The sequence below is a fragment of the Bos grunniens genome, chromosome X (assembly GCF_055505025.1).
Source record: "Bos grunniens cultivar Pamir isolate PY7600 chromosome X, Bosgru_T2T1.0, whole genome shotgun sequence".
Taxonomy (NCBI): Eukaryota; Metazoa; Chordata; class Mammalia; order Artiodactyla; family Bovidae; genus Bos; species Bos grunniens.
Window position 1 is genome coordinate 144661522 of NC_141194.1, and position 23857 is coordinate 144685378.

At 37.9% G+C, this 23857-nt stretch overlaps 1 protein-coding gene across 6 annotated transcripts in view; it reads left to right on the plus strand.

Annotated features, from left to right (window-relative positions):
• The window catches only part of KLHL13 (kelch like family member 13), a 196546-nt gene that overhangs the window by 104940 nt on the left and 67749 nt on the right, over nucleotides 1–23857 (plus strand). For 2 of the 6 annotated variants that reach the window (XM_086388275.1, XM_086388274.1), the window contains exon 3: nucleotides 19012–19077. The exons of 3 other annotated variants lie outside the window; for them this stretch is intronic. In XM_086388275.1, the coding sequence (XP_086244401.1) occupies nucleotides 19012–19077 (66 nt within the window). Of the gene's footprint in view, nucleotides 1–16919; nucleotides 17334–19011; nucleotides 19078–23857 lie in introns of those variants that run through there. One more of the 6 variants, XM_086388277.1, reaches the window with a different exon arrangement.

Consider the following 23857-nt stretch of genomic DNA (forward strand, 5'->3'; position numbering starts at 1 on the left):
ATATTCGATCGCACTGTGTTTGATTGTGCATCAATCAGATCACTTAGCACGTGGCATAATAATTACTTTCTTAATAGTCTGTCTGGACTAGACTGTGGAGTCCATGATGAAAATGACATGCTCCTCTCTAGCCTTCCATTGCCTGCATTTAAACCAGTGACTTATGCAAAGTAGAGGCTCATTAAATGTTGTTGAAGTGAACAATTTATTGCCTTGTTTATAGATGCAGATGGTGGCCCTTGTAGGAGAGAGTAAATGATCTCTCTTAAACTGTAGGACACTTGATTCAGTAGCATCTACAGGGATTGAATTTGACATGTCTGAGTACTCTAGTTTTTTTTTTTTTTTAATACATCAAACTGTTCCAGGAAGAGGTGGTACTCAGAAAGAAGCAATCTACAAAAGCTGTAAGATTCATAAGTAACAAGATGATTTGCTAGTGGGTTTTCTTCCCAGCTTGTCCAGTGTTCTCACAATCAGGATGTATGTTTAGATTTTTTTAGATTTATTTTTGTATATACATGTTCATTCAGTTACATTAATTCTTTAAAAATCAAAGAACCTTTTCAGTTCGATTTAGTCCAGAGATGCCAGAACCTTCTAATCTGTTCCCTAAAGGCAGTTTAAGGGGGGAAAACATTTTAAAATTCCATTAAATTTAAATTTTAAAAATATTTAAAATTCCACATGACCACTGGTTATTTTGCTGTGGCCAACAGCTATCATAGAATGGCTTAACGTGGTCCCATCCTGGAATGACTGTCCTGTCCCAGACTACAAAAAGATTCCAAAGACCATCTCTTTTTAATAGTTTGGTTTATTTTTGGCGATGCTGGGTCTTCACAGCTGTGTGGGCTTTTTTCTCTACTTGCAGCCAGCATGGAGCCACCTGAGCAGAGTCTTCACTGGTGGTAGGTCCCAGATGCTTGTTAGCACATGAAAGCTGGTTTGTTATGGGTATTGTCACAGGTCTGAAGTGAAATAAAAAGACAACCATTTCATGATTTTTTTTTTTCTCCCAGAAAGCTGAATTTATTGTTTGTAAAGAACCATCCTTTATTCTGAGATTATCTTTTTTCTTTTGAGTTGTTAAAATATCTGTTTGCCTTTTCTTTAATGAAATGATGGTGATGAGAGCTTGTGTACCCTTATTATCTGAAAACCTTAAGGCAAGGTGTGTTTCAGAATTTAGGTTCTTTTTTCAGACAGGTAATAGAGTACATGTCTCCTGTATTACATAACAGCCCTGGTAAGAGCTGAGTTGACACCCATAATCAGAGTAATATTTCTGCAGTGAAATGCAAGAATATTTATACTAAGTGAGATAGAAAAACCTGTGGATAGCCTCCGGTTTGTTCATGTCAGGTTTTACTGCCAGATGAGTTCAGGTCAGTTCAGATTTTGCTGCCAAATGAGTTGAGTTAAAGGCAAGAACAAAAAAAGAACCATTTGATTTCCAATTGTTTGGATTTTGAAACTGTGGATAAGTGGCCATGGATTAATAGTTGCCTTTGAAAGTATCCCTGCTTTGCAAAATAAAGTTGGCTACCGTTTGTAGGACCCCAAGATGGTTTTGACATTTTGCTGGTCCACAAAACTCAAAAAGCATGGGAAAACATTCCCCTGAACACTACTGAGTAAGTGAACATAGCTTTACTTTTATATTCATCTCTAGTCAACGATAATGTAATTTCTGCAGGTTGCAAGATTCCTCAAATATACTTTTTTTTTTATAAAGTCTATTGACTTTGTTACAGTATTGCTTCTGTTTTATGTTTTGGTCTTTTGGCCGGCCGTAAGGCATGTGGGATCTTAGTTCTTTGACCAGGGCTCAAACCCGCACCCCCTGCGTTGGAAGGTGAAGTCTTAACTACTGGACTACCAGGGAAGTCCCCCTCAAATATACTTTTGATCAAAGTAAATTGAAATTAAGTTTATTCTATAGCATTTTTAGGAGATTAGAAGAAGAGAGAAAGTTGCAGTAGAAAACACCCTGTAATTACCAGTGATAGGCTGAGATTCTCTGATAGGGATTGGTTTTAGCCTTAAAGAGCCTCTTGGATGCATTTGTTTGGTCAAAAAGCTAAGTGGACTTTAGACCCTGTAAGGAGATCTCTTGAGGAAGGGCAATGACACATTATTATGTGAGCTTAGGTTAACTGATTAATTTTTAGTATTTGTGGTTTATGTTCCTGTCCATCAAATGTGCTCACAGTTTTCCATCTTACAAGTTTAAAATGAGTTAGCAGCTATGAAAGCACTTTGACAGTAAAGACCACTCTAAACAGGTAAAATCATCATTTTAGAAACAATTCCATAGTTACAGTATATTGTCTTTCATACCACACATTCATTGTGTATCATTGTCCATTCTGGTTTCTGGATGGAGAGGTGATTTTACCTTTTTATTCTACATAGTCTTTTAAGGTTCTCTTCTTCCGCATCCTGGCCAGTTAGATTACATAGGTAAAAGTCTAATACTGTGAAGGCGTTTTTACCTAATTATAATCTCATAAGTGGATATGAGTTGGTATACATCAGCTTGTCTTTTATATAGCATGAAGTAATACAGCTACATAATTCTCATTATAGCAAATTTGTTCAGAATGCAGACTTCGTAAAGCAATTATTGTAGCTAGCTGTGCTGTAATTTGACTCTTACTTACTTACAAACAGTATTTCTCAGTTAACCAGTGTGCTAGTTATTGATTAATTGACCCTCAGGTTCAAATTCACCCTTTTTGCCTGCTCTGTGGACATAGAACTGAGGCTTTTAACTGTTTGCTTTCTTTCCTGCTTGACACTGAAGTTTTGTTAGTATAGGGTTCTGGAAAGACATAGCAGGAGGAGAGGGTTTTGCTTCCTGGTTCCTGTGGGCTTGCTCAGTACTGTTCAGGCAACTTGGGTATCTTTAGTGCTCAATTTCTTCGCTCAATTGGCAGTACTTTTTCCCAGTGTCCCCTTAGACAGTGTTGTGTCAGAGTGCTTCTGGTCAGACAGTTTCTAGAGGGTGCATCTTGGGTATGTTCCAAGTAATAGGCTCATGTTTGAAATTTCTGAAAATGTCCAAAGCTGCCTCATTTTTCCAGAAATTCCAAAGATGAGCACCATAGCAACTTCTCTGCCCTTCTGCAAGCTGTGTCCTGTCCTCATAAGGTCTGGATCTTGGCTCTGGGTTGGGTACTTCCTTGGACACTTAGCCTTGAGGGAGAGATCTCTTACTTGCGTGCTTTATCTCAGCCTTAGGGGTAATAGTTGTTCCTGACATACAACATTCCTGTATTTTTTAGAATTGGCTTTACTTAGCACTAGTCAATTGCTCATCACTCCAGTTCCCTGTTATTTAAATCCCCTGTCACAGCTAATAATTCTTTTTGTGAAACTCTCAGTTCAAATTATTGTTTGGTTTCTTTCCTGATTAGGCCTAGGTAGATGCAACCAGTTCAAGGTCCCTCTGAACCACCATGTATCAATTGCAAGGTGATTCTTAAGAGATGATCTATTGTGTCTGTAGTTGAAAAAATCAAGACCACACATTCCACATATCCTTTTGGGAAATGTCTTAGTCACTCTTCTCCCTTTCTCTTCCTATTTGCTTTTGTAAACTCTATTTCTAAGCCAAGCGTTGCTTTTAATAAGCTATCACTTGACCTCCCTGGGTTTCAGTTTCCTTCTTGGTGAGGCAGAGATAATAAAAGATGATTAATTAATGAAATCAAGGACATGAAAGTGCTTTGTAATTAGTAGGGTATCATACAAAAATAAGGTAGTATTATTCACATTTATTAAGTGGTTTTAGTTGCATTTTCTTTTAAGATTTAAGGAGCCTTCAGAGGTGCTTGCAACCTAATAAAATAGATATACAAATACATATAATTATTAGATGAGGTAGAATATGGTGGGTGCTAAAATAGGGGAACAAATAAAATTATGGGAGCCCTGACAGTTGTAATTTAATTGTGGCCAGAGGATTTGTGGTTTAGTTCCAAGGAGCAGGGAGAGCCACTTGATCTTGGATGATCTAAGCTGCCAATTGTTAAATTGCTGTGACACAAAGGAGCCATGTACTAGGCACTTTACATATATTATCCTATTTAATCTTTATATTTATTCTTATATTCTTAAGTTATTTTATTATGTCTTAGACCAATTTTCAAAATATTTGACCTAAAGATAGATTTTTGTTTGTTGGTTTTGTTTTTCATCAACCCTCCACCCACAGTTATATGTGAATAGACTTTCGGCAGTGAAAGTCTTCAAACTGGAAAATTCTACTTTTTATGCAGCTTTTAAGGTATATTCTGTTTTTGTATATAGCCATGGATACCTTCTTTTGAAAAGTTGGTTAAATGCTTTCACTTTAGAATAAGAATAAAGATTTTCTATGATAATCTTTATATTAAAAAAAGGAAATGATTTGTTTAAAAATTCTTCTCTGTTTTTGGACAGTAGATAGTGTGTCAGTGGGGCTTCCACAGTGGCTCAGTGGTAAAGAATCTATCTGCAATGCAGAAGATGCAGGAAATGTGGGTTCGATCCCTGGGTCAGGAAGATCCCCCGAGGAGGGCGTGGCAACCCACTCCAGTACTCTTGCCTGAGAAATCCCATGGACAGAGGAATACAGTCCATAAAGTCACAAAGAGTAGGGCATGACTGAGCACTATGGAACTTGGGTGACGCAGTTGACTACAGGAAGAAAGGTAGCATGCTATTTAAATGAGAGGTGGGTGCTCTTTGAATACAAAGGATTCTTTCAAATCACAGAATGAGTGCATCTCCCAGTGGAAGATGTGGCGAAGTGCAAGTGACTGTGAGTCCTGGAAGCATGTGTCCTCACAACTTGGATTCTAGGAGATGCTCGCCTAACGTCCTTCACCTTTCTCTTAGGAACTCAAGAGGTCTAAGTCTTCAGATTTCTTAAGAACTCCTTTGTTGAGTTGTGTTTGTTGAGAACTCTTTGTGTTGAGTTGGACATTTGTTCTTCATCAGTTTGCAGACAAGAGAGTAACTTCCTGTTTGCTTCGCAAACAAAAAATGTGAGTAGAGCACATGCAGTTTTAAACAATAGCTCCTGTCAGAGCAGTATTTTCTGAAGTATGGTGTGTGTGCTACTGGCCGTATAAAGACTCCAGGCAGTACATAGGCTTACACTTTCAATTTCAATAGTTTTGTTGTTCATTTTAATGTTTATTAGGGTAAAAAAAAGCCTGGTGTGTTACACTTGTGATTTCATGGATATTATTGCTGAAGTCAAGATCAGAGCAGGTAACAACATCTCTTCCACACAACCTGCATCTTTAGTGCTATGCTCAGGCATGCCTGACAATGCGTGGCTGCAATTACTTCAAGGAGAGAGCAAAACTTTATATCCAGGAAATGGTGATTTTTAAATCTACAGAGTATTTGTCAGAAATGTAATTGTGAATTGGAATTAAGCCTGTGCTCTAGATTTGGTTGCTTTTTCCCCCCCGCTATTTTGTTGTTGAACTAGCACTGATCAGGGGATAAAATGGAATTTCTAAAATGTAAAGGTGCTAGACTGAAGGAAATGCTCGTACTAGAGCATGATTTTGATGAAATCAGTCATGTATTTTCAGATATGAAGACCTAATTTAGGAATTGCCTGAACCATCTGCTACTGATGAAAAGGGACTAACTGCTAAGAAAACAACTAGCGTATAAATATGATGAAAAGTATCTAACATTTGTATTTTCATAAGCTTGATAAGAATGTGCCTCTTTGCTTACATGTCATTTGTTTGGACACACACATCCTGGTGTGAAATCTTCTAATACCACGTGTTATTTTGAAACACAAGAAGAGTATGCTATACAAAATCTACCCCAAAGTTTCCTCAAAACATTAAACATATGACCCAGAAATCCCACTCCTAGGTATATACCCAGGAGAAAGGAAAACAGGTAGGCAAACAAATGCATGTACATGCATGTTCACAGCTAGTCACAAGAGCCAAAGACGAAAACAGCTCAAATGTCCATTGACGGATGAATGGCTAAATGAATTGTGGTATATACGTACAATGTAATATTTCACCAGAAACAGAAATGAAGTACTGATACTCTGTACATTGTGGATGAGCCTCCAAAACATTATGCTCAGTGAAAGAAGCTTGGCACAAAGGATCACATAATTTATGACTCCATTTATGTGAAATATCAAAATAGATAAATCCATTGAGACAGAATGCGTATTGGTAGTTGCCAGTGGCTGCAGGCATGGGAGGATAAGGAGCAGCTGCTTAATGCATATGGGTTTTTATTTGGGGGTGATGAAAATATTTGAGGACAAGATAGAAGTCATAGTTGCCCCCCATTCAGAATGTGCTATTTGACATTGAGTTGTTCAATATAAAATTGTTAATTATGGTATGTGAATTTCACTTCAATAGGAAAAAACCTCACTCTACTCCATAGCATGTGTGAGGCACTACGTGGGGAATAGGATGGTGTTGATTTGTGTACAAGCAAGCATTTCTTGTTTTAGGAGTTGTGTCTATTTTTACAGTTGCCTTTTCATTGTGGTACATTATAGCAGTTTTCCATTTGCAGTAATAAGTATAGCATTTTCCCGTTAAGATAAACGTAAATTTTTAAAGAGTTGATTTAAAGAAGAAAAAACTAATAAAGGTAGGAATGAGATGACAAAGTCCATACAGATGACTGAGGAATAGGGAACTTCAAGAATCATTGCTATTCTATGTTCAAGCCAATTAATATTTACTGAATACATATTAGGTACTGGATGCTGTTCATCAAAGATGAGTAAGATGTGTTTTTGGATGCTGTCAGCCTAATAAGGGAGATACGCCAGAAAGGTAAATCATTTTAGGAAGAGGCTAAATATGCCAAGTGCAAAAAAAAAAAAAAAAAAAAATGAGAACAGGCAGAGGTCAAGACTAGGTACCTTTGGATTACCAGTCTATCTAAGAAAATACGAGAACATATAGAAAGAAAAAAGAACAGAGAAATTTGCTTTTGACATTAGCAACAAGGAGCAGAAATAATAAATGCAACGGATAATGTATTCAAGTTCCATAGATTGTCGCCCTTTCTGGCTTGATCATTCTCTCTCTCTGTTCTGGGCTCCCCTCTCCTTCACAAGCTCACATTCAAAGATAGTGTATGGTTTAAGTGGTGGTCTTTGGAGCTCTACTGCCTGAAGTTGAATTTCAGGTCAGGTGCTCACTCATTGTCTACCTCATGTCACTTGATTTTCCTATTCCTTACTTTTCTGTAAAATGGGGATATTAACAGTACCTACATTATAACATCATAGTAAAGATAAGTGAAATTGTTTAGTGAGTAAGGCATTTATAACACTGTTTAGTACATGGTAATTGAGCCACAGTTAGCCACTGTCATCATCTCCAATCAGTAAGTCCTGTCTATTTATCTCCTAACATTTTTTTTGAATGTCCCCCACTACTAGTTTAGTTTAAGACTTTATGCTGTCATAATTGCAGTTGAGTCTTAACGGATTTGCCTCTCTCCTCACCAATCCCTCTGTGTCTCTTGACTGCCTGACCTATCCCTGCTTATTCTTAAAAACTCAGTTCAGGTGTCACCTCCAGGAAACTTGCCTGATTCCCTGCTCAGTTAGGGCTTTCCATGCGTGTCCATGTTACCTCCACTGTAGTGTATCTCATGCTGTATTGTGACTGTACTTGATGTTCCCTGCGCTCTGGCCACCTTTAGGGTTGTAGGAAGCTGGACTTACTCTGGTTTGAACTTCCAGTCTAAACACGACAGAAGTAGATGCTTATTAATTGTTTGGGAGGATGAATGTAGAAAGTTAGCTTTCAGTCTTTATTTCAGAGGCTGAGGTGAGTGCTGCAAGAGTTTAAAAAAGAGGGCATCTGGTGAGTGTTGGAGAATCAAAATTAGGTAGAACTCGATTTGGAACTTAAGAGCAGAGGAAGAGCCACAGTCCAGGCAAGGGCAGTGTTCACTTGAGTTCAGTCAAGTTTCTTGAATGGATGGTGACAGGAAAAAATAGCATCTTTAAAATAGAAGAGACCACCTGCCAAGAGTGTGTGTATTGGAGGAGAGGAGATATATGTTAAAAAGTATGGGTACTTCCCTGGTGGTTCAGTAGTTAAGACTGGACTTCCACTGCAGGGGCCACGGGTTTGATCCCTGGCCAGGGAACTTAGGTCCCACATGCTTGCAGTGCAGCCAAAAAAAAGTATGTGTATTTCCCAACCTACCAATGACGTGAATTCTAAAGGTTTATTTACAGATCATTTGTCTGCACAGGATACATCATATACATGATGGTGAGGTTTCTGGCCCTGCCACAGACACTGTGTTTAACTTGCTTGAGTACTAGTTCATGGGCAGTACTAGTTCGGGCTCCAGGGTCTGTCAGCAGGGGGTCTGGAAGGGTGTGGTAGATTCTGGACTTGAAGACATCGTGGTGCTGGAAGTTGAGCTGTGTTGTTCTCCTGTGACCCCTTTTGCAGCTTTCTCTATCTCAGTTTCTCTTTCTCTATCTCTAGTCAAGTTTCTCTATCCAGCAAGGCCCCTTGCCAACTTCCCTCAAATAGCACCCTGTCCAAGGTTGCCTTGATTCCAGAAGGCTCCCTCTCACTTACCAGCCTTCCCCATTCCCTGAGGTCAGCAGCTCTATGCTATTTGAAGAAATTTGGCTGAACACATTCACACCAAGGTGTGAAAAACTGATAGCTACCTCATCCCAGCAGTTGTACTTGGTACAATTTCAACAAACTTCTATTTAGCTAAAATGAACTTGTAATTGCTGGAATTTCTGGCAGTGGTACAGAGCAAACAATGAGGAGAGGTGAGGTAGGCAGAAGAGTTGGAAGAAAGTTTATTGGAGGGAGAGTTGGCCCTGTAGGAGAAGATATCTGGGGACAAGGAAAACCTCTGCTAATTTCCCTTTGCCTTGGACCTCCGTTCCCTGAATTGTTTCTGTGTAACATGTCTGTGTGACTTCTCTTGAATCCACAGAAATTATAAGTTGTAATTTTTTAAAAAAAATTTGTAACTCCCATGGCAGTTCTGGGTAAAGGGTTCTGTGTTTCCCACTTGTGTGAAACTCTGGGATGGTTTATAATGGGCAATAGGGTTGAATAAATAAGGTGGGGCTGAAACAGGAGGGAAGGGAGCAGGGCACAGCATTTAAAAGAATGATATGGCCATAGGACATGACAGAGACTGGTTAGAACCAGCTGGGTCCAAGATGGTGGAAGATTCAATTTCCAGTAGACCTTGAGCCTCAATATATCAGCATGCTAAATGATACACCCACCAGTGCCATGACACTTCTGAGGCCAACCATAAAAGGTCAAAAAGTGGGTCATGGCCCAATTCCTGGAAATCCCTGCCCTTTCCCCCAAATAATTGAAATACTCCTCCCACTCATTAACCTGTGAAATTAGCCAGCCCATAAAAACTAGCCATGCCATATTTTGAGGCTCTCTCTCACCTTCTGAGATGGCCTACACTCTGCCTGTGGAGTGTGTTTCTCTCTGAATAAATCCAGTTCTTACCTATCACTTCATCTCCAAATTCTTTTGCAACAGAGCAAGAACCTTAAATTTACCGATAAAAGGGCTGGGGTTGAAGAGACCTTGAAAGTGGAGTCTACATCGACACAAGGAGTCATGGAAGGTTGAGATGATAAAAGCAATAGAGAAGGCAAAATTAAGTATAAATTTCAGATTAGAAAAGATGGCAGGTCAGATTTATTCTTGGCTGTTGTGTGATTAGTTAATACACAGTTCTGTTTTTTTGCTACCAATTTTTCATTGTTCTGGGACTTATTCCTTTAATTGTTAGTGTCTGTTTCCCTGGCTGCTGACTGTTCTCTGTGGCTTCTGAGCCAGTCTTTCCTTTAGGATTCAGGATCCTAGAAGTTTTTATGACTCTTGTATTTCCAACTAGTCCATAGGGAGTTATACATTGTATTTCTGTGTCCTAGTGGCAAAATTCAACTCCAGTGTTAGCAAAACACTAACTCCCTTTTTTAAGACCACATTACTTTTGTTTAAAAAGAAACCTCCAGCCTTTCTAACAATGGCCCAGAACACACGGAAGATAGTGGTTAATGATCCTCTGTCAGGGAGCCCTCACAGCTGCAGAAGCCATCACCCCCTCTCCCTAACCCTATGCATGTGTTAAACTATTGTGAATCAGCTCTTTCCTATGGGGAACTGCTTTGTCTTTTATTCTTTATGTTGTTCATTATGTTAATATCTTTGCCATTTCTACCCTGCCCATTGCATAAGGGGCCAGGCAATGGGGTGAGAGAGGGATTTGAGACATTTTCTTAAGCCGAAATTATCATTTTCATATTGAAACAGAAGCTTCATGGGTCTTTAATCAAATATGTATATTTTTCTCTATTTCTAAAGTTGGAGGGGCTTGTTAGCATTGGGCCCTCTTGTGCTTCACTTGTGTATTTTACTCATGACTTCTCAGCATAACTTTTGTGTTACTAGGTATTGGTGATGTGCCATGGCTTGCTTGGTTGAATACACTGTTTTGTTTTTTACTGTTGTTCAATCTAGTGGAGCAGTTATTGTCAACATAGGATTTTGTGATTTACTATTTCATCATCACTGGTTACAATAATTTACTAGGATGTAACTATCCAAAGACTATACTTTTATCCTTTTCAGTTAGCAGTCTGTACAAATGACTGGTTTTAGAGACACTCTTTCATTTTTTAGTGTTCACTGGTCTAAACTGTCACCAGTGTTCACTGGTGAATAACCAGTGAAATGCGTTTCCTCAGTTTGTAGCTTTACCCATACTATCCTGACTTAGATGATAATTGGTGTTTCCCTTCTTGTAGTAGCTATTTCCTTTGCTCAGTTCAGTTATTCAGTCACTCATTCCTCCAAGCATCTGTTGACTGAAGAAAAACACAACCTAAAAATTGTGATTTATGTTTTATTGGGGGATCTTACTGAGGACTGTAGCCCAGGGGACAGCCTCTCAGAGAGCTCTGAGGAACTGTTCCATTGAGGTAAGGGAGGAGTCACGATATACAGGAATTTTTGCTGAAAAAAATGAGCTTATAACCGAAGGTCAAAAGATTACTACTACTAAAAACAACCAGACATCTCAAGTTAATGATTTTAGTGCTTTTCTGTGCAAAAGACGATGTAGGAGTCTGGGCTCATTGACTTATTCCTTAGATAAGTATCCTGTTTTTCTTCATCCTGAATTCCCCTCAGGGTGTACTGTCAGGGCAGCGCAGCAGCTGATGGCCTGATGGAGGGCAGCATTCTGTGCTCACTGAAATGGAAAGCAACATTTTTTGTCCTCACTTCCATCACAGAGAGTACCTACCATTCTAGGCACCCTGGTAGGCACATACAGTGCTGTCACACAGATACCAAAAGACCTCATTTAGGTATGTGTGTGACCTATAGTCCACCAGGCTCCTCTGTCTGTGGGTTTCTCCAGGCAAGAATACTGGAGTGGGTTGTCATGCCCTCCTCCAGGGATCTTCCCAACCCAGGGATCGAACCTGCATCTCTTATGTCTCCTGCGTTGGCAGGTGGGTTGTTTCCTACTAACACCACCTGGGAAGTCCAGATTTTGAGTAATTAGGTGTTTACCCTGACATACAGTGGGCCACTCAGATAACATTTATCTCTGGTAATCACTTATTCTGGAAAAGACCCCCCAATTTTAATTCCTCTAGATACATAAGGGAGTGGTAGAAGTTTCTTTTGAGCCTGCAGAATCTTGATTGCCTTTTGCTCAAAATAATCCTTATACAAAAGTGGTACTTTTTGGGGAGGCTTGTTCTGAACCCCTTTATAAGGATAAAGCCTCTTTCATAATGTCTTGCTTAATCATCTGAAAACAATGCATAGTTTTAGAGAAGAGAAGAACTTATCTCTGCTGACTTGATTTCATTAAAACGGCCTCCTCTAATTGGGTTACTATGTGACAGGCATTGAGTTAGGTGTAATAAAAACATAAGAAAGACCCAACTACCACTGTCAGGGATTTGTAGTCCAGTGCATAGTTAGTAGAAAGTTATAATCCAAGGTGACAAGGAGCTATCATATTCGAAGTGCCATGGGAGTTTAGAAAACCTAACATCAGAGTCTGCTAAGCGATGTGAGGGAAGGTTTCATGGAAAGAGGTGTGTTTGGACACTTACGTATGAATACAGATTGGCTTTGGTCGATGAGGAGGGCAGGGAGTTCCAAGTGAAGAGAATACCATACACAAGACCACTGGAGCATGAGAGAGTATGACGCACTTGAGGTCTGTGCCGAGAAACTGCTAATTGAGGTGTATAAGGGTGCTCTGCAAATTAGCCTTGGGAAGGGATTTCTGGCACAGGTGTACGTGGACCATCCTGCCACCTTAATCATTATAGCATCCTCTGTCCTCATGACATATTCTGTCTTCTAGCCATTTATTTCCACATGATCAGGGTGAAAAGACTGCTCTTTCCCCTTTTTGGTGATGTTTAGGAGTCATGTTTGTCTCTTTTCCCGCTACGATAAGCATTAATATCATACAGAGGTGACTAATGAACACTGAATTAGATGTCAGGGGACATTCGTGTTTTCAATTCGTGTTTTCCAGTTCTCTCAGCAGCTATGTGACTTGAGCCAAGTCATTTAATAACTGCCTCTCACTAGCAAAATGGAGATGTTAATATGTTTACATTGCCTACTTCAAGGTCGGGGTGAAAATGAAAATGAGACTCTTAAAAATTAAGAGGTATTGGGAATTCTCTGGTGGTCCAGTGGTTAGGACTTTCACACCAGATGAAATGGATTCCTACATGCTGTTGTGGCATCTCCAAAAAAATAAAAATAAATATAAAGTTTAAATTTAAGAGGTATAATAAACTTTTTTACTTGGAATGCTGTTGGATGAAGCTATAACTTAACGTTTAGTTCAGTTCAGTTCAGTCGCTCAATCGTGTCCGACTCTTTGCGAATCCATGAATCGCAGCATGCCAGGCCTCCCTGTCCATCACCAACTCCCGGAGTTCACTCAAATTCACATCCATCGAATCGGTGATGCCATCCAACCATCTCATCCTCTGTTGTCCCCTTCCCCTCCTGCCCCCAATCCCTCCCAGCATCAGGGTCTTTTCCAATGAGTCAACTCTTCCCATGAGGTGGCCAAAGTATTGGAGTTTCAGCCTCAGCATCAGGCCTTCCAAAGAAATCCCAGGGTTGATCTCCTTTAGGATGGACTGATTGGACCTCCTTGCAGTCCAAGGGACTCTCAAGAGTCTTCTCCAACACCACAGTTCAAAAGCATCAATTCTTCAGCGCTCAGCTTTCTTCACAGTCCAACTCTCACATCCATACATGACCACTGGAAAAACCATAGCCTTGACTAGACGGACTTTTGTTGGCAAATTTAAAACAAGTAAAATACTTCGTGGGGCATCTAGATGGCAAAGTTAGCTTGAAAAGTAATTGACAGGTAGAAATATTCTTACTTCCTTATTAACTCCATATGTCTGCCCTTCTGACTGTGGAATGTCATTTACCTTATGTCTGTGTTTCTGAACTTAACATGGTCTTTCTTCTCAATGGTCTATCATATGTAACTTAGCTTCTTGACAATTTTCACTATAGTTATTACATAGTAATGGATTTAAGACTTAGGTTGGTGAGATATGATTTGTTCTATTTAATAGCCTTGAATAACTGACATCTCTTAGGTAGTTTGAATTACTCATGACTTAGCCTCAATCATTAATGCTACTGTATAGTGGTATGACCTGAGAGTTGTTACATTTTAGGGATATGTAAGAGAGTTATGACTCATTCAGCTAGGAATGGGAGGTTATGAAACTGTGACCTTCTACTTCCTTTGCTGTTTTTCCTAAGCCAGTGACAGTACAGAGTTATTAGTAACAGGAAAAGACAGTTCCATTCATTTTTTTCCTTTTGAGACTCTGCCTTTCCCATTAGATTGAGTGGTGATACTACTGTAATCTGATAAATCACCTGAAATAAGCACTTCTGGGCTCTACAAATACAAGCAATTGCACTCAATACATTGGGTTGGCCAAAAAGTTCATTTGGGTTTAATGTACCACTGTATCAAAAACCCAAACAAACTTTTTGGCCTACCCAATAAATATCCCTGACCATCCCTTGAGTGTTTCTCAAAATATAGCATCTAAGAATATTTCCACATGACAGAAAACTTTATAAACCACCCAACTTGTCCTGCTCTGAGCCACTTTACATAAGCCAGAAGAAAGGAGAAGAGTACTGCTAATGCAAGAGATGACATGATGATGCTATTTTAACTGGAAAGTTAAGTGAATTATTTATATTTGATTAATATAGACTCTATCATCAAAAATAATATGAGACCTACTGTATACTACCAGAAGGTAGTTATTACCCTCTTTTTTTTTTCCTTTACAACTTCTAGATGAACTAGTTTATGTGAATTTGGATAAAACACATATTCTAGTTCAAAGCATGATTATTGCTTTTAAAATGATTATTGCTTTTTTCTGCCAGGCCTGAGGAAAATACTTTAGCAATATTGTTTTCCACAAAATTAAATGACTAAGTGGTCTGGCTTATTTTCTCTCTGTTTTAAAATCCATGGTACCATTGATACATGGTTTAAAAACATTCTTCCAAAGACCTAGTAGATTAAATCATTTTTATATCCCCTAAATATTGTCCTTTTTTGAAGATTTCTTGAGAAAAGTGTGGCATATATCCAAAATCACATTCTTTTTTCCCGTATTTAAATTTTTTCCTTACAAGTTAGTGGAAAGGAAAAGTGGTCTGTTTTCACACTCAATAAATAAGAAAGAAAGTGTAGACAGCTTTTATCTAGGGCATTTTTAAGTCATTGAGAGAATATTTTCAAGTATTAGCTGCTTTTTGAAATTATTGGCAGAATTCTCTTAACCCACTTTAACATAAAGTGGTTGAGATGAAAAGATTTTTTATTGGCTACATAAAAGAAAGCACCATGGTTTTTGCATTATTGCGTAAATCTAAGAGATTATGCATATGTAAAAAGGACAAGACAAAGCTGAATGCTAAATGCCAACTTCACTGAGAGGTTGTGTAGTTGACAGCATAATGGGGTTTGGTTCCACATGGAGAAAACACTAAATATTTACACCCCAGGACACGTTTCTCTGGCAAAGTTTCTTGTCCTAGATGACTCTCCCAGCTACACACCAATAGCCCTTTTTAAACACACTCCCTTCTTATACTTGGATTTTCTCCCTCAATACTTCATGAGATTCTAAATCTTCTGGATCCAGTTCCCTTGTCCTCACTCTCCCATCTATTTCTGTGGTCTTCATGAATTCTTTTTGTTATGGTATGGACCCTCAGGTGAATTTTCTTTTTTTACTGCCAGTATCAATAGTAAAACACAGTCACGGTGCCCCGCCCCCACCCATTCTTTTTTCCAGAGATCACAGCTCTCTTTTCCAGAGATTCAGCTCTTCTGTTGGTATCTATTTCTTATTAAACCAGAGCTATGATGCATACAGCCAAAAATGTTGCACAGTACTGCAGAATTGCTGCCCAGTCCAGATCTAGCTCTCTTAAATCCATGTTCTTTTCTTTTAGGCTTGAGAGTGGTGAAGAAAGTTACTGAGATTAGTGTGTACTGTGAAGTCTGGGGAGGTTTACTTTCTTAGGCCACTTACCTTCATGCTTTGACTTTTGCCTTACTGTCATCTCCTTGCCATCTTGCTTCACTTTAGAGGTAAAGGGTCAAAAAAATTTCTTGAACATTGTATGCATTGTGTGTTTTAGGAAGAATGCATGGCATGGTCCGTGTGATGGAGGAACATTTATAAACTGTAGACTCAGATTACCATGGAAAGCGTCACAGAAAAGAATGCAGTTTGAGTTCAGTCTAGAAGGATGAATTGAGTTTAGAAAAGCAGAGTGGGGAAAGAATTTCTTGCAGGAGGACCTCTGGAGTAAAGGAGAAAAAGAACAAAGCAAGCTTGTGAGGTACAGAATGAGAAGTTGGTGTCAGGAGATACTAGACAGTGAACTGGAAGAGTAGTGACCAGCTTGAGTTCTCTGTGCTGGGCATAGTGGTTTGATTAATTCCTTGAGTGATCCATTCATTCAAGAAATGGCTTGTCATAGCTCATGGGATAAAATCCAGACTTATTTCCTGGCATATAAGGTCTTCTGTGATGTGGTTGTGTATATCTTAAAATCCACTCCCTCAACACTATGTACTTGAAGCTCCTTCCATTTGTACTGAAGACTTTCCCGATTCTCCCAGAATGTTGTAATCCTTGGAACTCTGTTTGTCTGCACAGGCTATTTCTTCTCGAGTCCACCTGGTGAATGCCTCATTCTTCAGCCTTATTTGCAGCATTAATTTCATGGTTCCTCTGCTGCTATAGAATCCTGGGCGAATCCTGCTTAAAGCAGGTATAGAAACACCATTATTTTATGCTATCAGAGTACATGTTTGCTTTCTTTACTCAACTAGAAGCTTCCTGAAAGCATGGATTTGTGTCTTACTCCCCATGTCACCCATATCACCTATCTGAATCCCTACCTAACATGCAGCAAATTCTTGACAAACATTTGTTGAGTAAAATATTTACTGAACATTTAATTTACACCATATGCAGTTTTTTAAGAGAATCGTCCAGAAGCAGTGTGATTGCTAGATTAAATATGGGAATCGCAGAGAGACCAGTTATATGCATTTTTTGAAATAGCTCATTTGTTAAAAAAAAAAAACAGTGGGGGGTAGATTCCTAGAAAATTTATAAAAAATAAATATAGGAGTTAATGAGTGGCTACTAGGGACTGGGAGAGGGAAGAGTTAAAGATAATAAATATTTGAGGTAATACAACAAATATCAGGACAGTAACCCTTGGAAAAATGAGATAAACATTTTTTTTCCCCTCAATCAGATCTCCTGGTGTTAGTATTTGCCTCAGCCCACCTCTGCTCTGAAGAAGAACACACCGTTCCTGTTCAGTTTTCTATAACTAAGCTCAAGATTCATGTGGTTCTGATCTTCATATCTGATCAGGAGTTAAGATAAGAAATAGAAACAGTTCAACCACCCTGACTACAGTTTCCTATCAAGGGAAGGTGTGTGGTGCATAGGTTTTGAATATAGAAAGCTTGTTTCTGCTTTTGGGAGCTACAACTGTGAAGTGTTATACCAGGCAGATGCACTGGGGTGCGCTCCGATGTAGCCGAGCCTAGCTGTGCATCACAGCTCTCAACTTTAAAACTCCAGAGAATTTGATGAGAGAGGGATCCACAAGAACATGACAAATGATGAGAGTTCAAACCTTAAGAGAAAAATGGGCTTATTGGTAAGAGACCTTTTTTTCTTTATTTACTGCTGTTCCTTATTCATTAAAATAGCAAGCCTGTTGTTTTCATATGTGGCTGGGAAACGGTGTACAGAAATCAATTTTATATGTATTGTAGAATTCAGGAGACATATTGGTAACCATGGAAAAATCATAGGAAGCATGTATAAACCTTGATTTTGGGGAAAAAATCACTAGGGAAATTTTACTTTATTGCAGACTGTGGTATAGATTTATTTGTATAGCTTACATGTAATACAGGTTAAGAAATATCTATATTTTTTAAAAGTTAAAATAAAGAATAGTGACTTATGTGAAGATACATAATTTCACTCAGTTACCAGAAGGTGGCACACCAGATTCTTCTTAAATACACAAAGGAAAGGAATAATATTAATAGGAATATAAAATAAGCTGTATTTAAAGATCCTTTAATGTCTTTTTTAAGCAAAAAATTATATAATTGTTATTTGCTTAGTGAGGTTTGTTGCTGAAATATGACAAATATGAATTTAACCCATTGTAGCTTTTTATGATCCAAAATAATTTTTATGTGTATAGTAAAAGTAGACTTTGAAATAGTATTGCCATTAGGAAATACTGTTTTGAATTTATCATTTAAAAAAATAAAATACTTTCTACCTATCTTTTGCATAACAAGTGATTAGATGTAGAATAACATTCTGGATAAGATTTCTGCCAAGCTCTTTTTAAAGATACTATGAGACTATGACTTTGGTTTAGTTGTGACTTTAATAATGCAATAGTGCTTGTGAGATGACCCAGAAAAATACCAAATCTGTTCATTTTGAATAAAAAGTTAAAACAAAGGTGATGCTTAGTATGTTTACTTTCTATAAGGTAATAGCAATATAAATGAGATAAAGGTAAATAAATGGAATTTTGTGTTAGAGCTCCTTAAACACCTGCCAGCGTACTTTAATTTTTTAAGCGAATTGACTGTTGACAGCATATACTGCAGTGCTTCTGTAGTAGTCTCTATTTTTAAAACTGCATTCCTGAGGCAGTACCAGAAGTATGTCTGTTCATCGTTGCCTTTGTATTAACCCAAAGGAGTTAGGTATACGACAGAACTTCACAAAACAGAATCGCCCAGTTAGGAGGCAATACATCTATTTATATGATTTTATTAATTACAAGCAGTATGAAAATAAGAAAATGTAGTAAATGAACCTAGAAGAACATTAGCCATCTGTTCTCTGAAAGCTTGTAATGTTTGTCATTTGCTTTTGGGTTTTAATGGCAAAACAGTATATCAGCAAAGAATTGAACTTTAGGCTTAAAAAGCTAGAAAATGACAAAGCATTCCAAGGCTGAGTATATATTTACTGGAAAAGTGTTTCCTTGTGTCCAAATTTGTCTAGTTTAGTCTCTTAGATCAGCTGCCAATAAATGTTGTATTTAATGTCAGTCTCTATTCCAGACTTTCTGAAACATTAAGAGAGCTTCTAAAAACAAATAGAATCCTATGGTTTCCTAGTTAAGGGTTTTTTTTTTTTTTTTGAAGATAATTTACATATTTTAAAATTGTTCAGAATTTATATATGATTTATTAATTTACAGCTAAAATATTTGCAGAGTATGCTTTGAAAAATTTAAAATACATGCAATAAAGCCACAATTAACCAAAAATTTTTTTTTTGCACTCCACTTTTAGGAGACGGAGGCAATTATCTTTAAAACAAGCCGATTTCAAGGATATATTCAAAAAGTCAACTTCAGGGTATGTGTAAGGGTCTGCATTTTCTTCTATGTTTTTTGTCGATGAGAATTTATCTTCATAAAAAAAGACCCTGAGGTACTAGAAGCCATTCAGTCATCCAGGAAACTTTCAGTAACATCTAGGGTACTGTGTTTATTAAGACAAAAAATAAATTATTTTGTTAAAGAAATACCACTCATCATTGTATTGTGCTTTATATTGTCCAGTGTGCTTTCATAAACACAAGTACAGTTGGTTTTCCTAACAGTGCTGTGAGTCTGGCAAGGAAAATTGGCATCTTCCCTATTTTACAGATGAGGAAGATAACACGAGAGGTTCCAAGTTTGTGGCAACAACCAGATCACAGGTGCCCAGCTCTGTCCTCTTCTGCACCCTTCCTCATTGAAAAAGTTTAACACAAGCTCTTAACTCCTACTCTGTATTGCGCAATCAGTATCAATTATACCACGCCTGTTTCCTAATTGCTGTACAGTTTCCCACTTTGCATGTGTCTGTTTGTCTGCCTCCATATCTGTCAGCCAGCTGGAGACCTTGCTTTTCAGACTCTCCCAGACCTGGAAGTATCTGGAGTGTGGGAGGGCAAGATAATGGCCATGGACAGTAGGGATGGACAAGTTAGTGGTGAGCAACCAAGGCTGATATGCTGAGGATGGCCCGGCACTGAGGCAAAAAAGAGAATCTCACTCTGGGATCATCTTGCCTGGGGGTGGGCTACCTTGACCTTAAAAGCAGGATTTTTCCAAGTTTAATAGACGAGGCCTGAAAATCAGCTGGAGTGGGGTTCTGTGGTGTAATGGTTAGCCCTCTAGACTCTGAAGATCAGCTAGAGTACTTGTTTAAAATGCAAGAATACTGCTTCTCACTTCTAGACTTGTACATTTTCTTTTTTTTTTTAAGTCTTTATTGAATTTGTTACAATATTGCTTCCATGTCTTGATTGTTTTGGCCATAAGGCATGTGGGATCTTAGTTCCCCAACCAGGGATCGAACCTGCACACCTTGCATTGGGAGGCGAAGTCTTAACCACTGGACCACCAGGAAAGTCCCTAGGCTTGTACATTTTCAATATTCAGTCTGCAAAGGTATAGGGCTTTTCTCTTGGTATGTGTATTTGAAGGTAAAGAAAAGAGCCCCTTTTCTTGGAAGCATCCAAATTCTGTGTCAAGGCCTATGGAGGTGGGAGTCAGGCAGGGCTGAAGAATGGCAGCGGTTTCTTGCACACCTTGCTGTATCGTTATTAGAAGCATGTAACAGTAGTTATTGTGCGTCGTGTTGACTGAGGCGTTTTAAATAGTTCATTTTAGACTCAAAGACGGTAAAGCAGAACAATAGAAGGTAAGGCAGAAACATTGCCCTCAAAAGGTGAAAAATTAGTGACTTTTGATATTTTTAAGAGTTAACCTATCCCAGTTGTTGTAAAGTTAATTATTAAAAACTGGCTACAACACTAGGCTGTCTAGGATTCTGGATAGTTAAGGCTTAATGGATGCAATATATTTATGCTAACTCATGTTTCATATGTGAATATGCAGTCAGTGCGATTAGATTTTGTGGGGTTTATGGCTGGGGAACGTGTGTTCTTTTGCATACTTGTAACACCTAGCAAAGTCATAACTTTTCAGTACTCACTGATGATTGAGTGAATTCAGCGTGTACCTCTTCTGTACAGATTTTGGGCTTGGCATAGTGAGTTGATTGATTTTCGTGTTTGTGAAGTTCAAAGGGTCTATCTGACACTGGCAAGAATGGCTAATATACTATAGGGGCCTCCGTCCAAACAAATGCATTTTAGTTGAAAAATGCAAAAACGTGATCCTAATTAATTGATTGGTTTAATTCTTGTTCCCTGTTTAGAGGATCAGTTTAAGCCCGATCTTGCTGCCTCTTCACCCTTTTTGGAATACAGTTATGTTCTGTGCTTTAAAAGTCTGAATCTCAGAAAACTGGCGATTCTGGAAATCTCTAAACATAAATATTTTTGTTTACTGGCTAGACAGTATCATACGAATTTAAACAAAATGACCAGATCCTGTAGTGAAAGATTCATAAAAATGCTCCACAGTGTCTCCGACTTAGATCAAGCTGAATAAGGAAAGAATGAATAAATATATGCTAGCTAAAGGGAAGATGTCGTTTATTCAAGTGTTATGTAGCTTCAGAATTCCATGAAAAGTAACTGATTATTTAAAACATATATTTGATTTTGAAGACATGAAGTTGTTCTCAACTACTAGATGAAGTAGACAGACTTAGAAAGGCAGTCACGAACCCCCAGTTTAAATCGCCTCTAGTCAAAACCTAGGGTCAGCCTAGAAGAGGAATTCTTTTTCATTTCCTCATAGCAGAATTGCATTTACTTTAGTTAGTCATAGAATGTGAGATGAAAGAAAAAAATTTTCCCCCAGTGGACAACCATTGTATCCAAGTAATGAAGCTAGACATAATTCTAAAATAATGCTGTCATTAGTTCGTAACACATGAACACTTTATATAACATGAGTTAATGATGTATTCTATCATAGGATTTTCATTGAATTGCTAAATATGTTCTTGAGGCATAGCAAATTTTAGTTGCAGACTAGCTTCTGTAATTTACACTTACTACCATGTATTTGAAATCTTGCAGTATAAATGTTTCTATGCCTCCCCTCCCTTCCTTTTTTTTTTTTTTTTAAGGAAAATATCTATAGGGAGTTTCCTGATGACTAGTGGTTAGGACTCTGTGCTTTCACCGCTGGGCCCCGATTCAGTCCCTGAACAGGAAACTGAGATCCCACACGCCACGTGACATGGCCAAACTATCTTTAGAATTCAAGATTATCTATGAGAAGAATTCTAAGTTAGAAAATGAGAAGGATCTCAAAATTGTCATGAAAATAGAGATATTGAACTTATTGTTAAGTCTCTTTGATACCACCATACTAGGCAGATACCATAACTCTGCTGCTGCTACTGCTGCTAAGTCGCTTCAGTCGTGTCCGACTCTGTGCGACCCCATAGACGGAAGCCCACCAGGCTCCCCTGTCCCTGGGATTCTCCAGGCAAGAACGCTGGAGTGGGTTGCCATTTCCTTCTCCAATGCATGAAAGTGAAAAGTGAAAGTGAAGTCGCTCAGTCGTGTCCGACTCTTAACGACCCCATGGTCTGCAGCCTACCAGGCTCCTCCGTCCATGGGATTTTCCAGGCAAGGGTACTGGAGTGGGGTGCCATTGCCTTCTCCGACCATAACTCTACATTATACCTTTAAGAAAACTGTTGGGCCCCATGTTATGGCAGTGGGTCACAAGGTTCAAGTTGAAAGTTGAGCCTTTTTTGGAGTTTAAGATATTCTCATTCATTATATAGCTAATACCTTTTATTTTTAAATAATAATAGTTTATATAGATATATGTATAGGAAATTGAAAGTTTTAATGATTAGGCCTGGGAAGTGGTAAAAACAAAATTAAGTCATTTGCATTTAAAGGGCCCTTTATCATGGAAAATTTAAGTAGTGTTGTATAATCTTAATGAGTCATCAGGATTAGCTTTTCATGAAAGTGTTTGCTTCTGGCTAGCAAAATATTATTGTGATTACTCAAGTATTTGTAACTAAGATTTACAAATACTCAGAAGAAGAGATGGAACAAGTAAGTAATCATCTAGATCTCTGCACATGTGAATATTATAACTTTTTGGATAAAAATATAGAAATATAATTTTTTCAAGATAAAAATATTATTTCATTAATTCTAATTGGGATATTGAAGAAAATGTTTTACTGTTTTATTCTAATGGTCTTTCAGCAACTTAGATTTTTGTAAAAATATAGGTTTTACTGAAAGCATGCATAACATAGCAAATATTGACTTTCTTTAACTGGCATGCCTTTTGAGACTGGGTATGTAATGTGCTTATTTTAAAAAGTTTTTCAACCATTGTAAGTAAACATTATTAGAAATTATTTACTCTTATCAACATAGTTTAGGATTTATAAACTTTAAGATTTTAATATTGCTTATTATATTGTTTTCATGGAAACCTTGTAGTTTTGCTTCTATTGTCGATATCACAAAGGAGTGAAACTATTTGAAAAGCTTTCTGTGCATAGAATTTTCAGTCAGTAAAACCATATTCTTAACTTTTCTTTCAGTAACACTACATTTTAAATGGCTTTTTATTTTGATAAGTTTGTATGCTTAATGTACAAACACATCAGAAATTCTAACTATAGTTTGGCTATTTTATTTACCAAATGTAATTTAAGTAGATACTTAGGAAGTTGTTAAGAGACAACTAAACACTTAATTATTACTTGAGACTTGAGGTGGGAGCAGAGATTTTTCCTTAGAGCAGTCTATCATCACTATAAGTGACACCTTTATTTTATCTAAGAAAGTATGTGTTCTGGGTGATTTTCTTCAATGCATGCTTATTTTAAACAAGTTAATGTGTATATTTAATTTTTTTCATTTTAAGGACTTCATAGCCTAAAATTATCAAATTAACAGATGAATATTCCTGTTACTTGAACTCTGCTTTTAGTAATAGTAGAATCAATAACACCATTTTAAAAACCTTTCAGGATATATCCTGGCTTTGGTACACAATTCTTATTTAATCACTCATCTGCTTATGAAAACTGCTCTTTCAATTTAGTCAACAAACACTTATTGAGTGCTTTCCCACGTGCCAGGAATAGTGACCAATTGGGATTCCTTCTTGAAGGAGGAGCAGGAATTTGGGGAGGGCATCGCAGGCAGGCAAAGTGGCAAGGCTGGAGTATAGGGTATGGTAACAGC